The 19,812-nt window shown below is 33.4% G+C and overlaps 1 protein-coding gene across 2 annotated transcripts in view; it reads left to right on the top strand.

Moving 5' to 3' along the window:
- LOC116545576 (rap1 GTPase-GDP dissociation stimulator 1-like) overlaps window positions 1–19,812 on the top strand; it is a 128,508-nt gene that overhangs the window by 13,104 nt on the left and 95,592 nt on the right. The window contains exon 2 of one of the 2 annotated variants that reach the window (XM_032272117.1): window positions 14,862–14,969. In XM_032272117.1, coding sequence (XP_032128008.1) covers window positions 14,862–14,969 — 108 coding nt within the window. Of the gene's footprint in view, window positions 1–14,858; window positions 14,970–19,812 lie in introns of both variants that reach the window. The other variant, XM_032272116.1, reaches the window with a different exon arrangement.

Genomic DNA, 19,812 nt, shown 5'->3' with positions numbered 1-19,812 from the left:
CTTGGTATTTGCCATTTAGCATGAAATTACATTGCAGATTAACCATTTCCAATTTAAGGTTAGGTAGGAGCTCCTCAATTGCATCTTTAATTGGATTTTGAAATATAGAAATTTCCTTTGCAGTCACAGTGAGGTCTGAAAAGCACTGCAGGAACTCTAGTTTGAGCTTGCAAAATAAATCTCTTGAAAATTTGTGTATGGAGGTAGATCTTTTTGTTTCAACTTTTGACAGTGCAGGAAGTATATAAAGCCATTATTGCTTGTAACTGGAACGGTGTTGTCAAAATGACTTTTTTGCAGTATTTTCTCATACAAGCACTTCTTTGCCTTGACTTTTAAGTTAGATTCATTAGGAAACTGTCAAATTTGCAGCAAATTTTAATTTCCAAAGCCATAGCAGTGATTGAAGACATTTTTTTTTGTTGTTGTTCAGAAAATTTTATTTGTGCCCTTGAGCTCAAAAAAATCACAGTAAAACTCTGTAACGACTAAACCATTGGTCTTCTGTATAATGAGGCAAGCCAAGATTTTGTTTCCATTTCGGATTAAAATTTACAGAACTTATGATGGTTAAATCTGTGAGAACAAATGAAGTTCACTGGTGACATTACTGGTTCAGTGATACATGATAAATTAATGTTTTCCCTACTGGTTCAATGATACATTCTAAATTGTTTTCCCTATTGATGAATAATAGAATGAAGTACCATAAGCTTAAATACCTATGCTTTCACAAACTTTGTAAGTTTGTTCAACTAAACCTTTTTCTGATCTTCATTTATTTTTGTCACCATCATTTGTAACACATCTTAACAGATTCCACTTCAGGTTATACTGAATTGGTGCTTTCTCAACTTGGGGAATATTCTTGCTTATTATTATTTTATGGAGAATCTTCATAGAGGCTCACTATTAGTGATTTCAAGCTTGTAATTGACTTCTTGAGAAACAACTAAGCAGTGTCATTAATACCTGCCAGCTCATCAAGAGCCAAAGACAATGTCTACAAATCTTTTACCTTGGTTTTTAGTTGAATGTTGATATTGTTCCCAGTGTCCTCATCTCCAGTGGTTATTCTCACTGAGAGGTTATTCTTAAGCAAGTTTATTTTCTCTGGAAATATTGGTTGCTATAACCAAATGCAATTTAATTAGCTCCCCATGGGTAACTGGATTTCCTTGCTTGGATAACAAATGAGACACCTGGAAATTTAATTTGTTTGCAATTGTGAGTGTGTATGTGTGTTTGTCTGTGTCTGTGTGTGTGTGGAAATTCTTCTGTGATGAGATATTTTGTTCTATATTTTTCTGATATCTCTGATGATTTCTTTCCTATGTCTTGGGAATGTGATGAGTGCTTAGTCTGGTAATATTGATGTATATTGTATAGTACAATGGTTTGCTATCTAACTCAATAACAAAAGAATTCACATACTACTTTAAATGCCTTAAAAGCATGACATGCTTCTCTTATTTTGACATGATGATCAAATGTGGTATGACAGTATACCATGGTTCTTGAAGCACTTGACAAGTCATAACTGTCACTGCAATTTGTAGTGCATCCAGCAGCAGTGTAAAGTGAATCATTCTGTCACAGCCCCTCAACTCTGCTGTCATAATGCAAACACAGCTATAGGCAGTGCACAAGGGAATGAGTTGTGTTCCAATAAAACTTTATTTATGGACACTGAAATTTAAATTTTACATAATTTGCATTTCATGAAATACATTCTTTAATTTTATACAACCGTTTATAAAAGTAAAAACCATTATTTTCACATTACTTTTACTTTAACCATTACATAAAATTACGTATGGGCTGTGGGCTCTACAGAAATTTTACATGGGCATTGGGCTATAATTTGCCAATTCATGCTATAGAGTAATGCTGGGCTGTTAAACCTTTCCACAAGACTTTTTCTATGAATTCCCTAAGTGAATATATCACCATTCATCCGTGCAACCGTTCCTAAAATCTGGAGTCATTCTTTGAATATCATTGGGTTCCCCAAGTTTTAACAATTCTACTTTGAATTAATCCTCCTTGCCTCTTTACTGTAAACATGTAAGTTTAGGCCCTGTATCTCTCCTTGAGACTACACTACTCTTTAAACAGATGTTCTTTCCTCTGACATCCCTCTTATTCTTGATCAGTTTTTACATGCTGCTAGAGTACTGTCTGAGTTCATTTGGGCTGCAGTAACAATACTATATATTGGGTAGCATATAAATAGCAGATTTTTTTTTTTCTCATAGTTCTGGAGACTGGGAAGTTCAAGATCAAGGTGCTGGCAGATTCAGTGTCTGGTCAAGGCTCGCCTCCTGGTTTATAGGTCATCTTCTCTCTAATCTCACATGATAGAAGGAGTGAGGAAGCTCTCTGGAGGTTGCTTTAATAAGGGCACTAATTCCATTCACAAGGGCTCCACTCTCATGACCTAATCACCTCTCAAAGGCCCCACCTAATACTATCACATTGGGGTTTGGATTTCAGCATATACATTTTCAGGGGACATTCCATCTATAACAAGTACTGTTTCTAAAATATAAATCTGATTGTTATACTTGTTAGACAATTTTGTAATGGTTTTCCATTACCTAGAGCAGGCTTCCCAAACTCAAATGAAACTGATTAAAGGTAGTTAAATGATGATTTTTTTTTGACATACTTTTTTTTTTTCATATTGAATAGAAGAGAATTTTTTTATTTCCATGAAGATACCGGCCTTCTCTTATTTTTTTTGAAGTATGTCTTTTTGTCTTTCATTTTCTTACTTTGAATAAAAAAGAACAGCTTAGAAATATATTTAGCTACTGTAACAAAGACAGGAATGAAAACATGATGAATGGCAGCTAACAGTGGACATCATTCTAGTGATACAGAAGGAAATGCTCGGACTATGCAACTAGAGCATTTGCCCAAACTGAAAGAGGATTCCCTGCTCAACCTCAACAAGTTTTGCTCTAGGAATGTGGGCCCAAGGAAGCCAGATTTTTGACTTTTCAAAATAAGTCAGAAACCAGATTTTTAAATCTGAAATCTTCAGATGGCTGGTTTTAGAAGTGGAGACATATTGTGATAACCGGAACATTAAGTAATATTATGATTCTCTTTCTATTTGGCTAGATTAGGGAACTGATAATCAGTAAGGTCAAGAGACAGGTCTGAGTTCATGCCTTTAGTTATGGGTAGTGTCAGGCCTAGAATGTTGATCTCTCAACTCCTGTGCTAGTGTTCTTTTTTTTATAACAGGCCAGCTCCAATATGTTACTGAAAAAAAGCAAGCACACACATACATACACACATACACATAAACGTGAATAAGCTAATATAAGGATTCATTCAAGTAAGTGAGTTAATGGAAAACTCTTGACTCTTTCCAACATTTCCACTAACAGCATCCAGACACTTATCACCTCATTCCTGTAATACTGAGATATTAGACTTTCTGCTCCCCAGTCCTTTCTATATACTATGACCAGATAAATATTTTTAAAAGACACTATGTCAATTGTATTACTTTTTATACAAGAATCTAATATTGATTCAGTTGCCTATCATGTGAAGTCTAAACTCTGCTGAGCTTTCAAGACCCACAGAAATTTTCTACCTGTTATTTCTTATTACTCTCTGAAATGTATCTTCCTTTAATATTTCACTGTTCCCTATATTCTTCATCATAACACCAGTACATCTTTGATGCTGTTATTACTTTTTCTAGAATAGCCTGTTTTCTTCCCTCTTCTTATTTATTTTTCATACTCTAACTCATTAAGATGGCTCCTGGGCTCTTCTACTGACCTCTCATTTCTATGGTACCTGCTACTTCTTCGATTTCAAATCTCATTTAGTGATATAGTTCTGTTCACTCAGTGTTTTATATTTCTTTTTGACATTCGGTAAATACTTTTTTGTAGATGTTACAAAGTCACTACAGATTTAGGCATGCTCCTACTCTTAACAACAGTATCCTACATTGATAATAGGAATGTTTATAGTAGACTTTGTCAAGCAGCAGCCTGTAGGCCACATATACCATGTAGATGGATTTTGTTAAGGAAATTTTAGAAATTGGAATTCGCAGTCAACACTTAAATATCAAAAAATTTCTGATGAAAATATGCTTTTTGGCCCAGTGGTGGCTCACACCTGTAATCCCAGCACTTTGTGAGGCCAAGATAGGAGTGTCACTTGAGGTCAGGAGTTCAAGACCAGAGTGGCCAACATGGCTACTAAAAGTACAAAAATGAGCCTGTAGTCCAAGCTACTCGGGAGGCTGAGGCATGAGACTCACTTGAACCCGGGAGGTGGAGGTTGCAGTGAGCTTAGATAGAGCCACTGCATTCCTGCCTGGGCAACAGAGCAAGGCTCTGTCTCAAAAAAAGTTAAAAAATTTGCGGTCCCTGAGGCTGCATTCCCATTAAACCATCATCTGTAGTTGTCCTATTATATAGGACACTCAATAAAATTTCACCCAATAAAACTGCTGTTTATCTGGTTCCTGGAGGTATCTGAATTGCTAAAGATTTAATTATGTTCAAAATTAAGTTGAATTTATTATTACTTTTTGAAAATTAATAAATGTATTTTAAAATTAAGAGGTTAATTGGGAAAATTTAATTGTACAAGTAGTCAACAGCACAGTTAATTACTTATGATCTTTACAGTCAGTAGTCATGCTTAAACTGAATTTTTAATTAATCAGAATGATATAAGAAATCATAGAGATTATGAGATAGATCCTCTGCTTGCCCATAAACTATGTATAGCCTTTGGCAAGTTGCTTAAGCTCTTTTATATCCTCATTTCATATATATCCTTAAGGTATTAGCGTTGTCATTGATTAAGAACCACAGAATAGATTCCAAATGAAGGAAATGCAGGGCCTATTTTATAAGGAACTAATACAAATTTTAATATGGAAACTTTCAAGCTCAGTTACCTCATAAGGACTTCACTAACCCAAACCAAGATCTGTTGGATTTTTTCTTTCCTTATTTTTGGCCTTGTAGCATTAAATAAATCTTCTAGGGAAAATGATGGTGTTGCATTTTAAAAAGTCATCAATAGTCTGAGGTCAGGAGTTTGAGACCAGCCTGACCAACATGGAGAAACCCTGTCTCTACTTAAAAATACAAAATTAGCCAGGCATGGTGACACATGTAATCCTAGCTACTCAGGAGGCTGAGGCAGGATAATCGCTTGAACCTGAGAAGTGGAGGTTGCAGTGAGCTGAGATGGCATCATTACACTCCTGGGTAATGAGCAAAAACTACATCTTAAAAAAAAAAAGTCCTCATAATATAATAGGACCACTATATTGTTTCTAATGAATATTATTTTCTTGTGTCTTAGCATTTTCTAATATATAAGAATTCTATAAAATTATTTAATTATATGCAAAAGAATTACATAATTTAAAAATTTTAAAATTACATTTAATTTTTTTAATGATATAAAAAATTATATAAAATAATTTCAGATAACTAGTAAATTCTTCTAATTTATGGATGTGAATTTTTTTTATAGGAAAAGAAGTCAGAAATTGTACTTAAAAAAATTGACTTCAGAGCTGTGAGAAATACATACCATTAAAGATTTTTTTAACGAAATTTGTCAGATTTTAAAAACAATTTTTGAACTCTTCCGAAATTTCCCATTTGAAGATTCTTCAAGTAACTTCAACATAAAAGATGAAACTGATCATTACAAAGTGCAAAACTTACATTGATGTAGTTATGCTTCAGAGAAATAAAAATGTTGATTTGTTTTTAATATAAGCTATATTTAGTCTTAAAAGTATAGTTAGGGCAAAGAAAAAATTGTGTGAGCTGATTAGTTTATTTTCCTTTTAGTTGCAGAAATGCATTTCTGGGGAGGGTGGTGTGGTATTAAGCTCCAAAAAAAAACTGTCCATTGTGTCACATTTCTGGCTTTTATGTGATGTGTACAAATCACCATCAGTCAAATTAGAAACACGAGGTTACCATATTAGGCATTATAAACGGTGACAAAGAAGTAGTGCAAGTAGTCACATTTTCTGCTTTTGAAATGCTTAAACTCTAACTAGTAGATAAAGAATGATAGAAAATGAGTGATTTAAAAAAGGACATAATTTACATTCCCAAGAGAAAACAGAAGCCACTAAGAATTTAAATAAGAGGACATTATATTTACTTTTTCAGCACCTAGTACAGCTTCTTGGATATATATAAGTGCACATTACTTAAAATTATCTGGAACTTTTTTCTAGAATTTATTCAGTTAAACACTTACTGAAAGCTAAAGTGTGTATCCACCATTATATTACCCTTGAGATACTATGGCAGACTGCTTCCTGGTACATTTCATTGTGGGTTTTTCTTTTTTTTTTTTTTTTAGTCACATATTCAGATACATAGACAGGTGTTACCTAGTACAACTAGCTAACGTGTTTGGATTATAAATTCATTTTTCAAGAGCTTACATATATATAAAGGAAGGTACAGACTGTCCTTTGCACAGTTCTCATTAGCACAATATCTGTGTAACTTTCGTTTATCTGAGCAAAGTTCAACTACCTATACAGAAGGAAGAGCTTCGTCTTGCAGACACACACATATCTGGATTTATCCCAACTTTGGCACTTATTCTGGGCAAGTTATTCAGCTTCTGAATTCAGCTTTCTCATCTGTTGCAATCAGATAATAATAATATCTGTTTTGCAAGGGAGTTGGAAATATTGTATAAAGTGATATCCATATAATTCTTTTGTTTTGAGATGGAGTCTCACTCTGTCACCCAGGCTGGAGTACAATGGCATGATCTTGGCTCACAGCAGCCTCTGCCTCCCAAGTTCAAGTGATTGACGCTTCTCAGCCTCCCAGGTAGCTGGGATTACAGGCACCTGCCATCATGCCCTGCTAACTTTGATACTTCTGTGGAGATGGGGTTTCACCATGTTGGCCAGGCTTGTCTTGAACTCCTGACCTCAGGTGATCCTCCCAGCTTGGCCTCCCAAAGTGCTAGAATTACAGGCATGAGCCACCATGCCTGGTCAATATCCATATAATTTTAAAAAATAATGTTATCTGTAGGCTTTTTTCCCCTTAACTTTTATTTTAGATCCAGTGGGCATATATGCAAGTTTGCTACCTGGGTAAATTGCATGATGCTGAGGTTTGGGATACAAATGGTCCCATCACCCAGGTACTGAACATATTAAATAGTACACAGTAGTTTTTCAATCCCATGTAATTTAAAATTTCCATTTCCAAAGCTAAAAATATGATTATTTTTAGAAAACTTTATCTTGTATTTAGAGCTAAAACCAATCAAATAATATAATGCTGTTTATTGTACTATTTTAACCAAACCATGTTGTGAATATTAAGTTATGGTAGCCAGTTATATTTTCTGAAGATGATCACAGCAATATCTCTTACCTCATATATTTTTTTAGAACTTGCTACCACCCATTAAGAGTTGGGGTCTAATTCTCCTATTGAATCTGAGCACACTTATGTAACCAGTAGAATGCAGCAGAAGGGATGCTGTGGGACTTTCCCAGCCTAGGTCATCAAAGGCGGTGCTGCGTCCACTCTGATTGTTGGAATACCAGTCTGCTTGGAGCTCTGAGAAGTCCAAGTACCTGGAGGCTGCTATGTTGTTAGGAAGTTAAGCCTTGTAGAAAGGTCCCAAGTCTCAGATATCAGATTTCAGGTCAAAAATCTAGTCTTTCCTTTCATGCCAGTCACCAGCCATATCAGATGATCTGTTGGATGATTTAGATGATGCCAGTTTCAGTCATAGAGTTACTCCCTATTACCCCTAGCCTTTGAGACTGCATCAAGGCCCTAGATTTTGTGAAGTAGAGACAAGCCATCTTCAGTGTGCCCTTTGTGAATTCCTGGTTCAGACTTTATGAGCATAGTAAAATGGCTTTTGTTGTATGCCAGTAAATTTGGGGTGATTTGTTATATAAAAACAGTAACTGAAACAATTTATAAAACTTAAAAGATACATTTTCTCAGAGAGATAGTTACTGAAATTCATCAAAGTAGGAACTACCTGCTGAATAAATGTTTACTGAGTTTTTCTTTTGTTTCAAATAAAGATAGCCTAAAAAGAAGTTTGCCTAGAGAAATTTGGTTTCTTTACATGTTCTTTATTCTGACATTGTCTTGAAGAAATATTAATTGACTTCTAGCAGCCAGGAAAGAAATATGTATGTTTAATGAATGCTGTGGGTTTTAACATAGATTCATGATAAATTTTACCAGTTTGTTGAATGAAAAATGTCAGTTAGTACTTTTGAATGAATAAGGACAATTTCCGCAAAAAATTTAGCATTTGTATTAACATAGGAGCCTAACAAAACTTTGTAGGAACAAAGGAATATCTGTACTGATCTCTCCAACTGGAAATTGTTATCCCTGATACTAATTTTAATGTTAATGTATAATAGTAACATTATCGCTAATATATTTCGCAGTTGTTTTGAGTCATACCTTTCCTGTCACTTCTTAGAAGACAGTGGACTTTCTAGGTTGATCACTATTGAATAAAATTATAACCCTGTCATAAAATTACCAGAGGATTTCTGTTATGTAGTACATATTATGATTTCCTAAAATAATATAATAATTATAATAATGGGCATTTTTTTATTAAGATTATTGCTATAGGTGGGCATGGTGGGCTCATGCCTGTAATTCTAGCATGTTGGGAAGCTGAGGTGGGAGGATGGCTTGAGCTAAGGAGGTTGAGGCCAGCCTGAGTACCATAGAAATACTCTGTGTCTCCAAAAAAAATATTATCAGTTGGGCAGGGTAGTCAGCACTATGCCCCAGCTATCCAGTTTGCTGAAGTGGGAGGATTGCTTAAGCCTAGGAGGTTGAGGCTGCAGTGAGCTGTTATTGTGTCTCTGCACTCCAGCCTGGGTGGCAGAGTGGGACTCTGTCTCAAAAAAAAAAAAAAAAAAAAAAAAAGATTATTGCTGTGAGTGCCAGGAGCCAAAGTATTATGGACCTATCACATACAGACACAGTGTATGTGATGTCTGTGTGTAGAGCCTAATCACATACGGACATAATTCTTGAACTGTATGGGAAAAGGTCTTTAGGCATTGTGTGAAATAAAATTTTACAAGTTGTATTTTGCTCTTATTATGGTTTAATACTGTAGTTTTGAAGATCATCTGTCAGACTCTTGACCTAATCAAACACGACAAGTAAGACTAGAGTGTTTCTAGTTCAGACTAAAATAGACTGTTAACTCCATTTAAGAATGAATGAAAGTGACTGGTCAAAAAATTTCTATCACATTTCTAAAATAATTAGAGAAGATAACTTAGAGTGAAATGAAGTCATTGTTTTTATATAGCCCATTTTAATAAAAAATATTTCTTAATCAGGGCAGTTTATGCCATAATTTCTAATAAAACATGTAAGTGCAAGTAACTCAAAAGTAATGTAGGTTTTCAGAGTTTACTGAATTTTCACTATAGTGAGTAGCGTGAGTATCCTAGAAGAATTTCCTGTCCTAGAGGAATTTTCAATCTAATAGTAGAACTACAAACAGTGTTTTATTTACCTAGAACTGTAAAACTAGCAAAATGAAAAATGCAGAAAAAAATACAACTATATAAAATTCTGCAAAAATAACCCCATAAATAGATTGCAAGCTTATTGATGAAGTTAAGTTCTGGGATTTAACCACTAGTTATAGAGTTTGAACTGCTTGACCCACATAGGACAGGTTGATTACATTCATATAAGCACCCTTACATTTTATGAAATCTTAACTCTTCTAAAGTGAGGTAGGTAAGTGATATGGGATTATAATTAATTTGTAATGAATTATAATTAACCTGGAATGAAAGAGGTGTATCTAGTGGATAGATGTGTGAATAACTGGTGAATAGGCACAGAATTTCAATGTCATTGCAACCTGGAGAGCCATACTGGAAGCAAAGGCCATGTGTATGAATAGGTGTGACTACATGTAAAAGTAACAAATTAAGGTAAAAGTTAGGTGTGTAACATTTTTGAAATTTAGTTTGGAATTTAAATAGAATAGTTTTTAACTAGTTTCTTTTTAAATATTAGAAATATTTCTAATTATCCAAGTACTGCCTGAATTGCCTTTGAAATAGTACACACATGCACCCTGAACAGTTGCTTTTTTGCTCAGATATTTCTTTTTCAGATCATGCATATAAATGTATATTCACAAAACATATTTAGTATTTATGTACATTCCTGTTAGATCTTGCCTCTATAGAACTTAGTCATGGAAACTAATTTAACAAAGTTGCCCATTCACATTAGCTTCATATTCTTTTTAATTTTCAATTTTTTATTGAGACCAAGTAATAATTATGAAGGTAGTGATAAATGATTAAACTTTAAATACTTTTTCTAAGCTCCCAGTTTTCTTATGTTTTTCTTTCTTGTTTATATCTTAACAGCAAGCATTTATAGCAGCAGTAGCAATGAAGAAAGGCATGATTTTTTTTTTTTTCATATTGTTAGAAGTGAAATTGGGAATAACTGGAGAATTAGATTACAATACAGTAGTCCTCCCTTTACAGGGATCAAGAGACATGATTTTTATACTTAAACTTTTTTAGCTTGCTAAGAAATAATTTTAATGGTGATTGATTATGTGATAATTATACAAGGTAGCTCTTTTACTGTAGATATGTCACCTACACATGAACATAGGACAACTTATTTAAATCTCAGGAATGACAAAATTCTAAAATATGTTGAAATAAATTTAACAATAAAGAAATTATATAAAAATAGAAAATTTCATGTTTGTCAGGTATAAACAAAATATGGGAGCCTAGAAAAGGAAGATTTCCTGCAGAAATACAGAAGACTTCATGTAGGACTTGGCATATTAGTTGACTTTGCCAAGTAAGTAGCCATGCTATATGTGGAAAATGCACAGAAAGGAATTTTAGATAAGAATTTAATTCTCAGAATTGTGAAAATGAAAATGTGCTTTAAAAAAAGCCAATAACATAGTGGGACTGACACACACATGATGTTGTGTGAGAAAGTACGACGTAATCGGAGATGAGGGTATAATGAGTTGTAAAAGTTTCTGACTGGTTTAGGACCAGCTCTGTAAACAGAAGAAAAGTGGGAAACTGAAATACAACAAAGTAAAACAGAAAATATTATAATTTTTAAACACAGGCCTTTCGACTTGACAGACTAACAGAAACTATTATTGCTACTTCGTTTGATGAGCTTTTAAAAATAGCTTCATTCAGTCAGATACTAAGCCATTTAGATAAGTAAAACATAATATTCATGAGAGTTTGCTATTATTTTCAGCTGCTAAGCCAGGTGCCCCAAATTGACTTAATGCCATTCATTTTGAGATAAACTTGAAATTCTTCCATTCATGCATCGGCTGTATATTCTAGGTACTTGAAAACCTCATTAACATAGAAATAATTTTTTTTTTTTTTTTTAAGATTTGATGTGGATAATGATGCTAGTAAAGCCTTGTTACTAGATAGGTGAAAATTATAGATTTAGAAAAAAAATTGAGTGACATTTGAAGGGAGGTAAAATGTCTTGAACTTTTACAAGCACATTTAGTAGTTCTTATCGTGTGCTTGTCTCCTGTCGGTTTTATAATCAACAGTGGTATAATTGTCCAAAGATAACAAACACATATCTATCTATATACCCACGTATTACTTACTAGCATATAGTTAAGTGATGGAATTGATTAACATTTAAAAATATGATGTTTTAGATTCAATAACCTTGAAAATAAAGCTACCATTTCTGAATAATATTGTGAGGAAGATAAACTGGAAAAATGCCACCACAAATAACATGAAGAATTTCATAACTTCTTAGTTTAACATGACACTGTCTTGAGATTGGTTCTTTGGGACAATCCTTTGTTCACAGTCAAGTATGTTCTTTGATGATGATGATGATGATCTTAAGTACTTTTAACTCAAATTATTTGAACATTAAAACAGCATCACTTTCCTCATTAGTTTTTCTTAGATTGATGATAAGAAAAGAGAAACTGATAGCTAAAAATTTAGGTCTTATTAAAACTCTTCCATTACATTAAGTACTTACAGACCAGTAAATTATTTGTTTCTGGTTTATAGAAGAGAGGTTGGAGCATAAAGAGCCTCTGGTGCCTAAATGAAGAAAAAAAAAAAAAGGCTTTGCAAAATTTGAAAGCTTTAGTGGGGAAGTGTAGATGTTTGTGTGTTTTTAACAGGGACTTTTGAGAAATGCTAGGAATGACAGCTGTTCAGGGTTACCAGAAGTTGCATCAGGCTTTATCCAAATGTAACAAGTCCTAAAATGTGGCAATTTTTCATATTGATAGGGAGATAAAGCAAGGGTCTGTCCAACTGAATAAAAGAAGGAAGGAAAGAAGGAAAGATCATACTATCCTAATATTCTGAAGGGCATGCATATATTAGGAAGAGAAGAGGGCTTTGTGTACAACTGGGTCACACTAATATTAAAGAGGCAGATAGAGAAGGAAGATCTGTTGAAGAAGACCAAAAACAAATGTTCAGACTGATGTTTCTAAGTTAAGAGGTGTTTTAGAGATGTAAAAACAGTCTATTGCTACAGAGATATCACGAAGGAGGTTTGAGAAAAATTTGTTGGCTTCATCAAGATACCGTTTAAGACCTTTGACAGAGGAATTTTGATAAGCTTTTAGTGAACTTGGTTAGATCAGGTTTTAAGGAGTGATTAAGTGTGTAGGAAGTGGGAGACTCAGAATTAATGACCAAGTAAACTTTGCTTTAACCCTTTGAAGATGTCACTTATTCTTTCACTAGACAAGCTAGACCATATGTTGATGTACAGGGAAGAAGTGGTTTTAAGAAAAAACTTTATTTGTTAATATTCCTCCATTTCTGTCTCTACTTACTGCCTCATTACAAGCCAGAAGCTGACACATTTTCATTAGAACAATTTCAATGTTTTTAAGGAAATATAAAATACAGATCTCTGGATTTACACAGAAAGTAATTTGCATGCTAAGGATTTACTACTGAAATTTGCTGTCATGGTTTGACGGAGTGCAAAAATAATATCCTCTGTTTGTTACCCAAGTTTAGAACCACTGGAGGTAAAAGCAGATGAGTTGTCTGCTAGACTTTAAAATATCTGCTTAAAATCGATAAAGTCTAGAGTTAAGGCCTCTATTTGTATAGCCACGATGGGATTACGAATATTTTGTTACTGAATTATACATATTTACTCATTTTGTTACTGGTACACCTGGACAGCCACAGGTGTGGAAGAACAGAAAATTCTTGTCCCTTCCTTAAGAACAGGAATGCAGAAGGGCTGAGCCATACATGTCCAGTAGTCCTTCTCAGCCTTAATCAGATAAATCTTTCCTCTTCTGGAGAATGGAAACATTCTTTGATATTGTTTCAGCTTCTGCAGAGAAACTAACCTTTAAGGAACTACTAGGTGTCCAGTTTTAGCTCTCAATGAATATCCACAATATCTGAAAAGGCTATATATATTGTATATATTGAGACTAAATTTTTTTCATCTGTTCAAACCAAAACAGCACATTAACCAAGATTGAATACAGAAGTAGATACGAGAGTCCAGTTATCTTTTGTTGAACCACGTTATAAAGATTCATTTTTTTTTTTTTTTTTTTTTTTTTTTAAAGAGACAAGGTCTTGCTCTGATGCCCAGGCTGGAGTGCAGTGGAGCAGTCCTAGCTCACTGTAGCCTGAAACTTTTTAGACTTAAGTGATTCTCCCACTGCAGCATCCCAAGTAGCTGGGAATACAGGCATATGCCACCATATGCAGTTAATTTATTTTTATTTCTCATGGAGTTGAGGACTCCCTTTGTTCCCCAGGCTGGTATCAAACATCTGGCCTCAAGTGATCCTTCCACCTTTGCCTCCCAAAGTGATAGGATTACAGGCATGAGCCGCCAGGCCTGGATGAGATTTCATTTCTGAAATGAGATTTCTGTTTTAAATTCTGAAAATTTAAAACAGTGCCATTTTTCTTACTAAATTTTTTTGTTTGGAAATAATAGCTTTTTTCATTAAAATGCTAATTATGTTAATATGCAATAGGTTTATAACTGTTACATTTAAATAAATTGCTAAATAAATTGAAAAAAGTCTCAGTTTTGATTTTTTAATATGTTAAATGTCTATAGGAATAATATAAATGAAAGCTCTTTGGGATTCTTAATAACTTTTAATAGTGTAGAGAGGTTTTGAGAATCTGTGGTCTAGAGGAATTCACATATAATTTAGAAAGAAAGCAAGGCTTTATATAATCCAAAATGTGCATATTAGGGCTTAAAGCAGTACTTCAATATGAAGTATTTTTCAAATGACAATATTAAGGTAAGTTTTGTAGTTATCATGCTTTGTATTATTTGGAATCATATTATTTTGGAATTTTTCTAAATCGTCATTTTTTATTTTATGTCTTTAATGTACAACAGAGGAAGTCAACAATGAAATAAAATATTTGCAAAACTATATATTTTTGTGAACATTTAATTTTTTCAAACCATAGTTGCTTTCCTGAACAAGCTCGATACTTTGTAAGAATATAGAAAAAAGATGTTCTTTGATAATCTTTGGAATATTCCTGATATCTTACATGTAACAATATTTCATATCTGAGTTAAGTGAACAAAGTATATTTTAAATTTTTTTAATAGTACTGTCTAATGCCATTTTGGAATGTAAGTAGAGGTTAATTTGCTATTATATAAAGCTCTTCAGTTTAATGATAACTGTTTATCCTTTTATCATGTAACATATGGTGGTCAAAATGTTGGTGAGTTTCTGATTTTTCTTTTTTTTTCTTTAAGCAGATAATCTCAGTGATACCTTAAAGAAGCTGAAGATAACAGCTGTTGACAGGACTGAGGATAGTTTAGAAGGATGCTTGGATTGTCTGCTTCAAGCCCTGGCTCAAAATAGTAAGTTTCATTATGTTTACTCAAATTCCAAACGAGAAAATCAAATTCAGTAGTCATTCAGAAACTGGCGTGTAGTTAAGCACATAACTTTGTATTCATATAACTTGAATTCTTTTGAATCATATCCCTGAATACTGAGATTGTTTTACATGTTCCATCCTCCTACCCACCCTCCACGCCCCCCCAGGATCCTCAAAGCCAAATTGATAGGCAAAGAAAGGAGGAATTGATGGGTGGTGATGACATTAATACCAGTCCCAGAGAGAGGCCGTTGTTTGTTCCTAACAGTAAAGCATCATAGTTGTTTTTCTTAACACCTACATTTGTGCTTCAAAAATAGACTGTTTTATATGTAGGGACAGTGGGGAAGGAGAGAGAAGAGAAACAGGGGAGCTTAAAACATTTAACATTTTTTGAGATATTATCATATTTTAAAATAATTGTACTTTAAAATAATATGTATGCATAGATTTGGAAAGAACCATTAGTAGTCATCAAAAGTCTTTTGAAGTTGAGATAAGATTTTATCTTTAATGTGGTAAATAATGCTAGAGATAGAAACTGCACAATTCTTCTTTGACACATTGTATTGCATTTTATTTATCTTATTTCTATTCACTAATTTCTGTATTATCACCATTAATAGATCGGTATAGAGTGATTTTCATTTGTTATCTTAATTGTGCTTGGTTGTGCTATGGTTTGTTCTGTACTTGTTTTTAATTATGCTGTTGTCCTATCCTGAGACTAATTATGCAGCTAACAAAGAATTGAGAGGCAAGTGTATATTGTTACGGTTTTAATTGTAGTGTTTCAACACTTGTTGATATATGTGTTTTTTAATTTTTAGTAAATCTTGACTAGAAAAATCTAAAATGATTGCAGTGCTCTTCATCAAAAAAGTGCATTTTAGAGCTAGCTTTTAAAATTCTTTTTCAGTAATTATTTTGAGATTATAACTCTGTCAAGCTGTTTAATCTTGGAGATAACAGAGAAGGGATTTGAAACAAGGAGTTTAACCAGAGCATCTGGATAAGGCTCAAAATGGGAAAGAAAAAGGACAGGGAAGGAGAGTGTCAAAGACTGCTATCTGTTTTAATAGACACATGTGGCTATTTAGATTTAATACAAATAAGTAAAATTGAAAAGTAAGTTCCTTAGTCTCACTTCTCAGTAGCTATATTTGGCAGATGACCACCCTCTTGGGGATCACAGATATAAAATATTCCCATGATCATAGAAAATTCTTAAGGATAGCACTGATCTAGAAATTAGAAAGAACCACACAATGACCTGATTTTTTTTGTTTACATGTGCCACAATGGGCAGCTTTCCACAGTAACATAATTAGCCTAAGTAAATTAAGTATCTCAGGTATGTTTTTTTGAACAGCTGTTTTATGATAACCTTTGTCTGTTTTCAGTGACCCTTTTTTTTCGCTGTTAGAAAACAGTAAACTTTGAAATAGACCATTTGTTTTAGAAACTGAAGAACATGTGAAGGGTCATATTCTTGGTCATCTGTAGAAGGTTGCCCATTGTCTCCTGGAAAGACTGGAAGACACAGATGAAGTTGAAGGGAAATGAAGAAGAAAGGGAGCAAAATTTATACCTTTTTAAAGAAAAGATTCAAAAAATATTGACAAGTTTATAATTGGTGGATTACATTTCAGCGCCATTGTGAGCTTATTCAGTATACCTTTTGTTGAAAATGGTCTTGAAATTGTATATCACAAAATGTTAAGACCATGTAACCACAAGTTGTTGAAACAATAAACTCTCACAAATTTAACTAGTGACAACCCAGGAAGGGAACGAACAAAAGGAATGTCTTGTTAATCAAACAAAATTTATAAATGTTCTCATGCCTAAGACTGCTAACAAAAAAGAATTTGACATTGGAAGAAGGAGTTCATGCAGATATCCAGTCTTTGATTTAGGAATTATATCTGTCATTGGATTACTTACTGTATGTTTAATACTGGGCTGGGGATTATAGCCACTGTCTAGTCTTTCCTACAGCCCTATGAGATAGGTGTTATTATCACCATTTAAAGGATGAGGTAACAGATTAATAAGCTTACTTGCCTTGCTCTGGAAGAAGCCAGAGTTTGGATTTGAATTCTTGGTTTACAAAATAAAAAATTATAATCTGAGTAAAGTGAAGCTTTTTGTTGAGTTTATGTAATGTGAAACTGTTCCAAGAAGCTAGATTTTAATATTTTCTTAAATGTTTGCTTTTTTAAAAAAAAAAAAAAGCTTCCAAATTTTTATTAAAGTGGATAAGCCTGTTTTACTTGAACTTATTATAAAGTGATATATGTATTTCATAAACATTTATTGATATACTTTATAAAGTGAGAATTTGGCTTTTTAACAAGAAAAAGTAAAATACATTAGTAAGATGTTAATTTTCTATAATTCTTCCTTGAATAAGGTGATTGAGCCATTGCTACTTCTGTCCTCCTAAATGTAAAATTATAAAACATTTAACTTAGAAGAATCTGTACTTGCTTTTATAAAAACAAAAAAAAACAGAGAGCTTCAAGTTTCATAATTCTTCCTTAGTGTCAGGTGTTTTAACTAAAAATAATCACTGTTTGCACCTGAGCAGGAAAGAAAGATTTCTCCATTCTATACAAATATAAGATGGTAATGTATATAATGGAAATATAAACAAAATTTTATTTTGCATTCTACTACCCTGTTACTGGAAAGGTTATTTCTGAAAGGAACAAAATAATAATGCTTTTGAAACTTTTACACTGTGTGAATTTAGTGCATTTGAATTGCATATTATAAATGACTGTAATCTGAAATTGGAATTTTTACTTCGATGTATGGCTTTAGAGTGATTTTCTTTTTTTACCATTGGCAATATTTCTCTCTGTAACGTTTATAGTATATGTGTCATTCTTAAGAGACAAGAAGATTTGAATACTTACTAGATTTTGTGAAAACATTTTGTTTAAGCAAGCATTTTGCGTAAATCTTTGATTTAAATTAATGTAAAGTCATTCATTCACTCATATAAATACATCAGATCTCAGTTTAAAAATGTTTTTAGTAAATGTGTGAAGGATACCAGCCAAGAAATCAGCTTCTGTTTATTTTGGTCTCTTTTGATTCAGATTATAGTTAGAATATTCTCAGTAAATGCTTATTTAATTGTAGTATGGTTACTCTTTTATGCTTATTTGGAAATGTAAAACAATAGGCCACCTATTTTCATCCCTAAACATTAAGACATGAATTGTCTTTGGAGAATATGGCATCTAAATCACCTTGCAAGAGAAACTAGTAGTTTAAATTAAAGGCCCAAAGACAAGAAAAATTAACATTCTATTTGTAATAAAAATTCTATTTATTTTATTCCATTCTGAGGATGAGGACCATTTTGTGTCGCTAGGTGTACCATAAAGTGATGCCATACAGCTTTAAACTCTCTTCCTGAAGAGTTATCTTCCTTTGTCTTACTCTCTTTCTCCCTCTTTTTTTTTATATTTAGCTTAGTTTCTTGCTTGATGGCAATTCCCATTTCATATGACAGTCACATAATTATTTTTTATAGAACAACTCTGTGAGATACTGTGTGTTTACTTGTCTTTAAAGAAAAAAAGCATTTAATTTCTAGTTCCAAATCACTAACCTTCTATCATAATATTCAGTCACATGTTGAATTCTTTATTTTCTACCCCTAAGGAATTTGCTAGCCCTTGTTCTTTATTTCATTTGTTGTATTGATTTTTGGCTCCCTTCAACAATCCTAAGCATACGTAATTATAGGCACACTTCATTTTATTGCGCTTTAGTTTTTGCACATCACAAATACTGTATTTTTTACATATTGAATGTTTATGGCAACCTTGAGTTGAACAAGTCTTTTGGTGCCATTTTTCCAACAGCATGTGCTTTGTGTCTTTGTGTTACATTTTGGTAATTCTTGTAATGTTTCCAACATTATTATTATATCTGCTGTGGTAATCTGTGATTAGTGATCTTTGATGTTACTATTGTGATTGTTTTGGGGTGCCATGAACCATGCCCATATATGATGGTGAACTTAATTGATAAATATTGTGTCTGACTGCCCTACCAACTAGCTATGCTGCACCCCTTACACCCTGTCTCTATTCCTCTCCTTAGGCCTCCCTGTTCCCTAAGGCACAATGTTTAATTTAGGCTAACTAGTAATCCTACAGTGGCCTGTTTAAGTATTCTAGTGAAAGGAAGAGTCATATCTCTCTCACTTTATATCACAAACTAGAAATGATGAAGCTTTCTGAGGAAGGCATGACGAAAGCAGAGGCAGGTTGAAAGCAAAGATAGGCTAAAAGCTAGGCTTCTTGAGCCAGTTAACCAAGTTGTGAATGCAGAGGAAAAGTTCTTGAAGGAAATTAAAAGTGCTTCTCCAGTGAACACATGAATGATAACAAAGCAAAACAGCCTTATTGCTGATGGGAAGAAAGTTTGAATGGTCTGGATAGATCAAACTAGCCACAACATTCCATTAAGCCATGTCCTAATCCAGAGCAGTGTCCTGATGGTCTTCAGTTCTGAGAAGGCTGAGAGGTGAGGAAACTGCAGAAGAAAAAGTTGGATGCTAGCAGAGGTTGGTTCATGAGGTTTAAGAAAAGAAGTTATGTTCACAACACTAAAAGTGAAAGATGAAGCAGCAGCTGCTGATGGAGAAGCTGAAGCAGGTTACCCACAAGATCTAGCTAAGATCGTTGATGAAGGAGGGTATACTAAATAACAGATTTTCAATATAGATGAAACAGCTTGATATTGGAAGAGATGCCAGCTAAGACTTTTATAACTATGGTGTAGAGGTCAATGCCCGG

Source organism: Sapajus apella, unplaced genomic scaffold (assembly GCF_009761245.1).
Source record: "Sapajus apella isolate SASKATOON/1434 unplaced genomic scaffold, GSC_monkey_1.0 scaffold292, whole genome shotgun sequence".
NCBI lineage: Eukaryota > Metazoa > Chordata > Mammalia > Primates > Cebidae > Sapajus > Sapajus apella.
The sequence above is the reverse complement of the archived record's forward strand: the minus strand, read 5'-3'. Positions and strand labels throughout refer to the sequence as shown.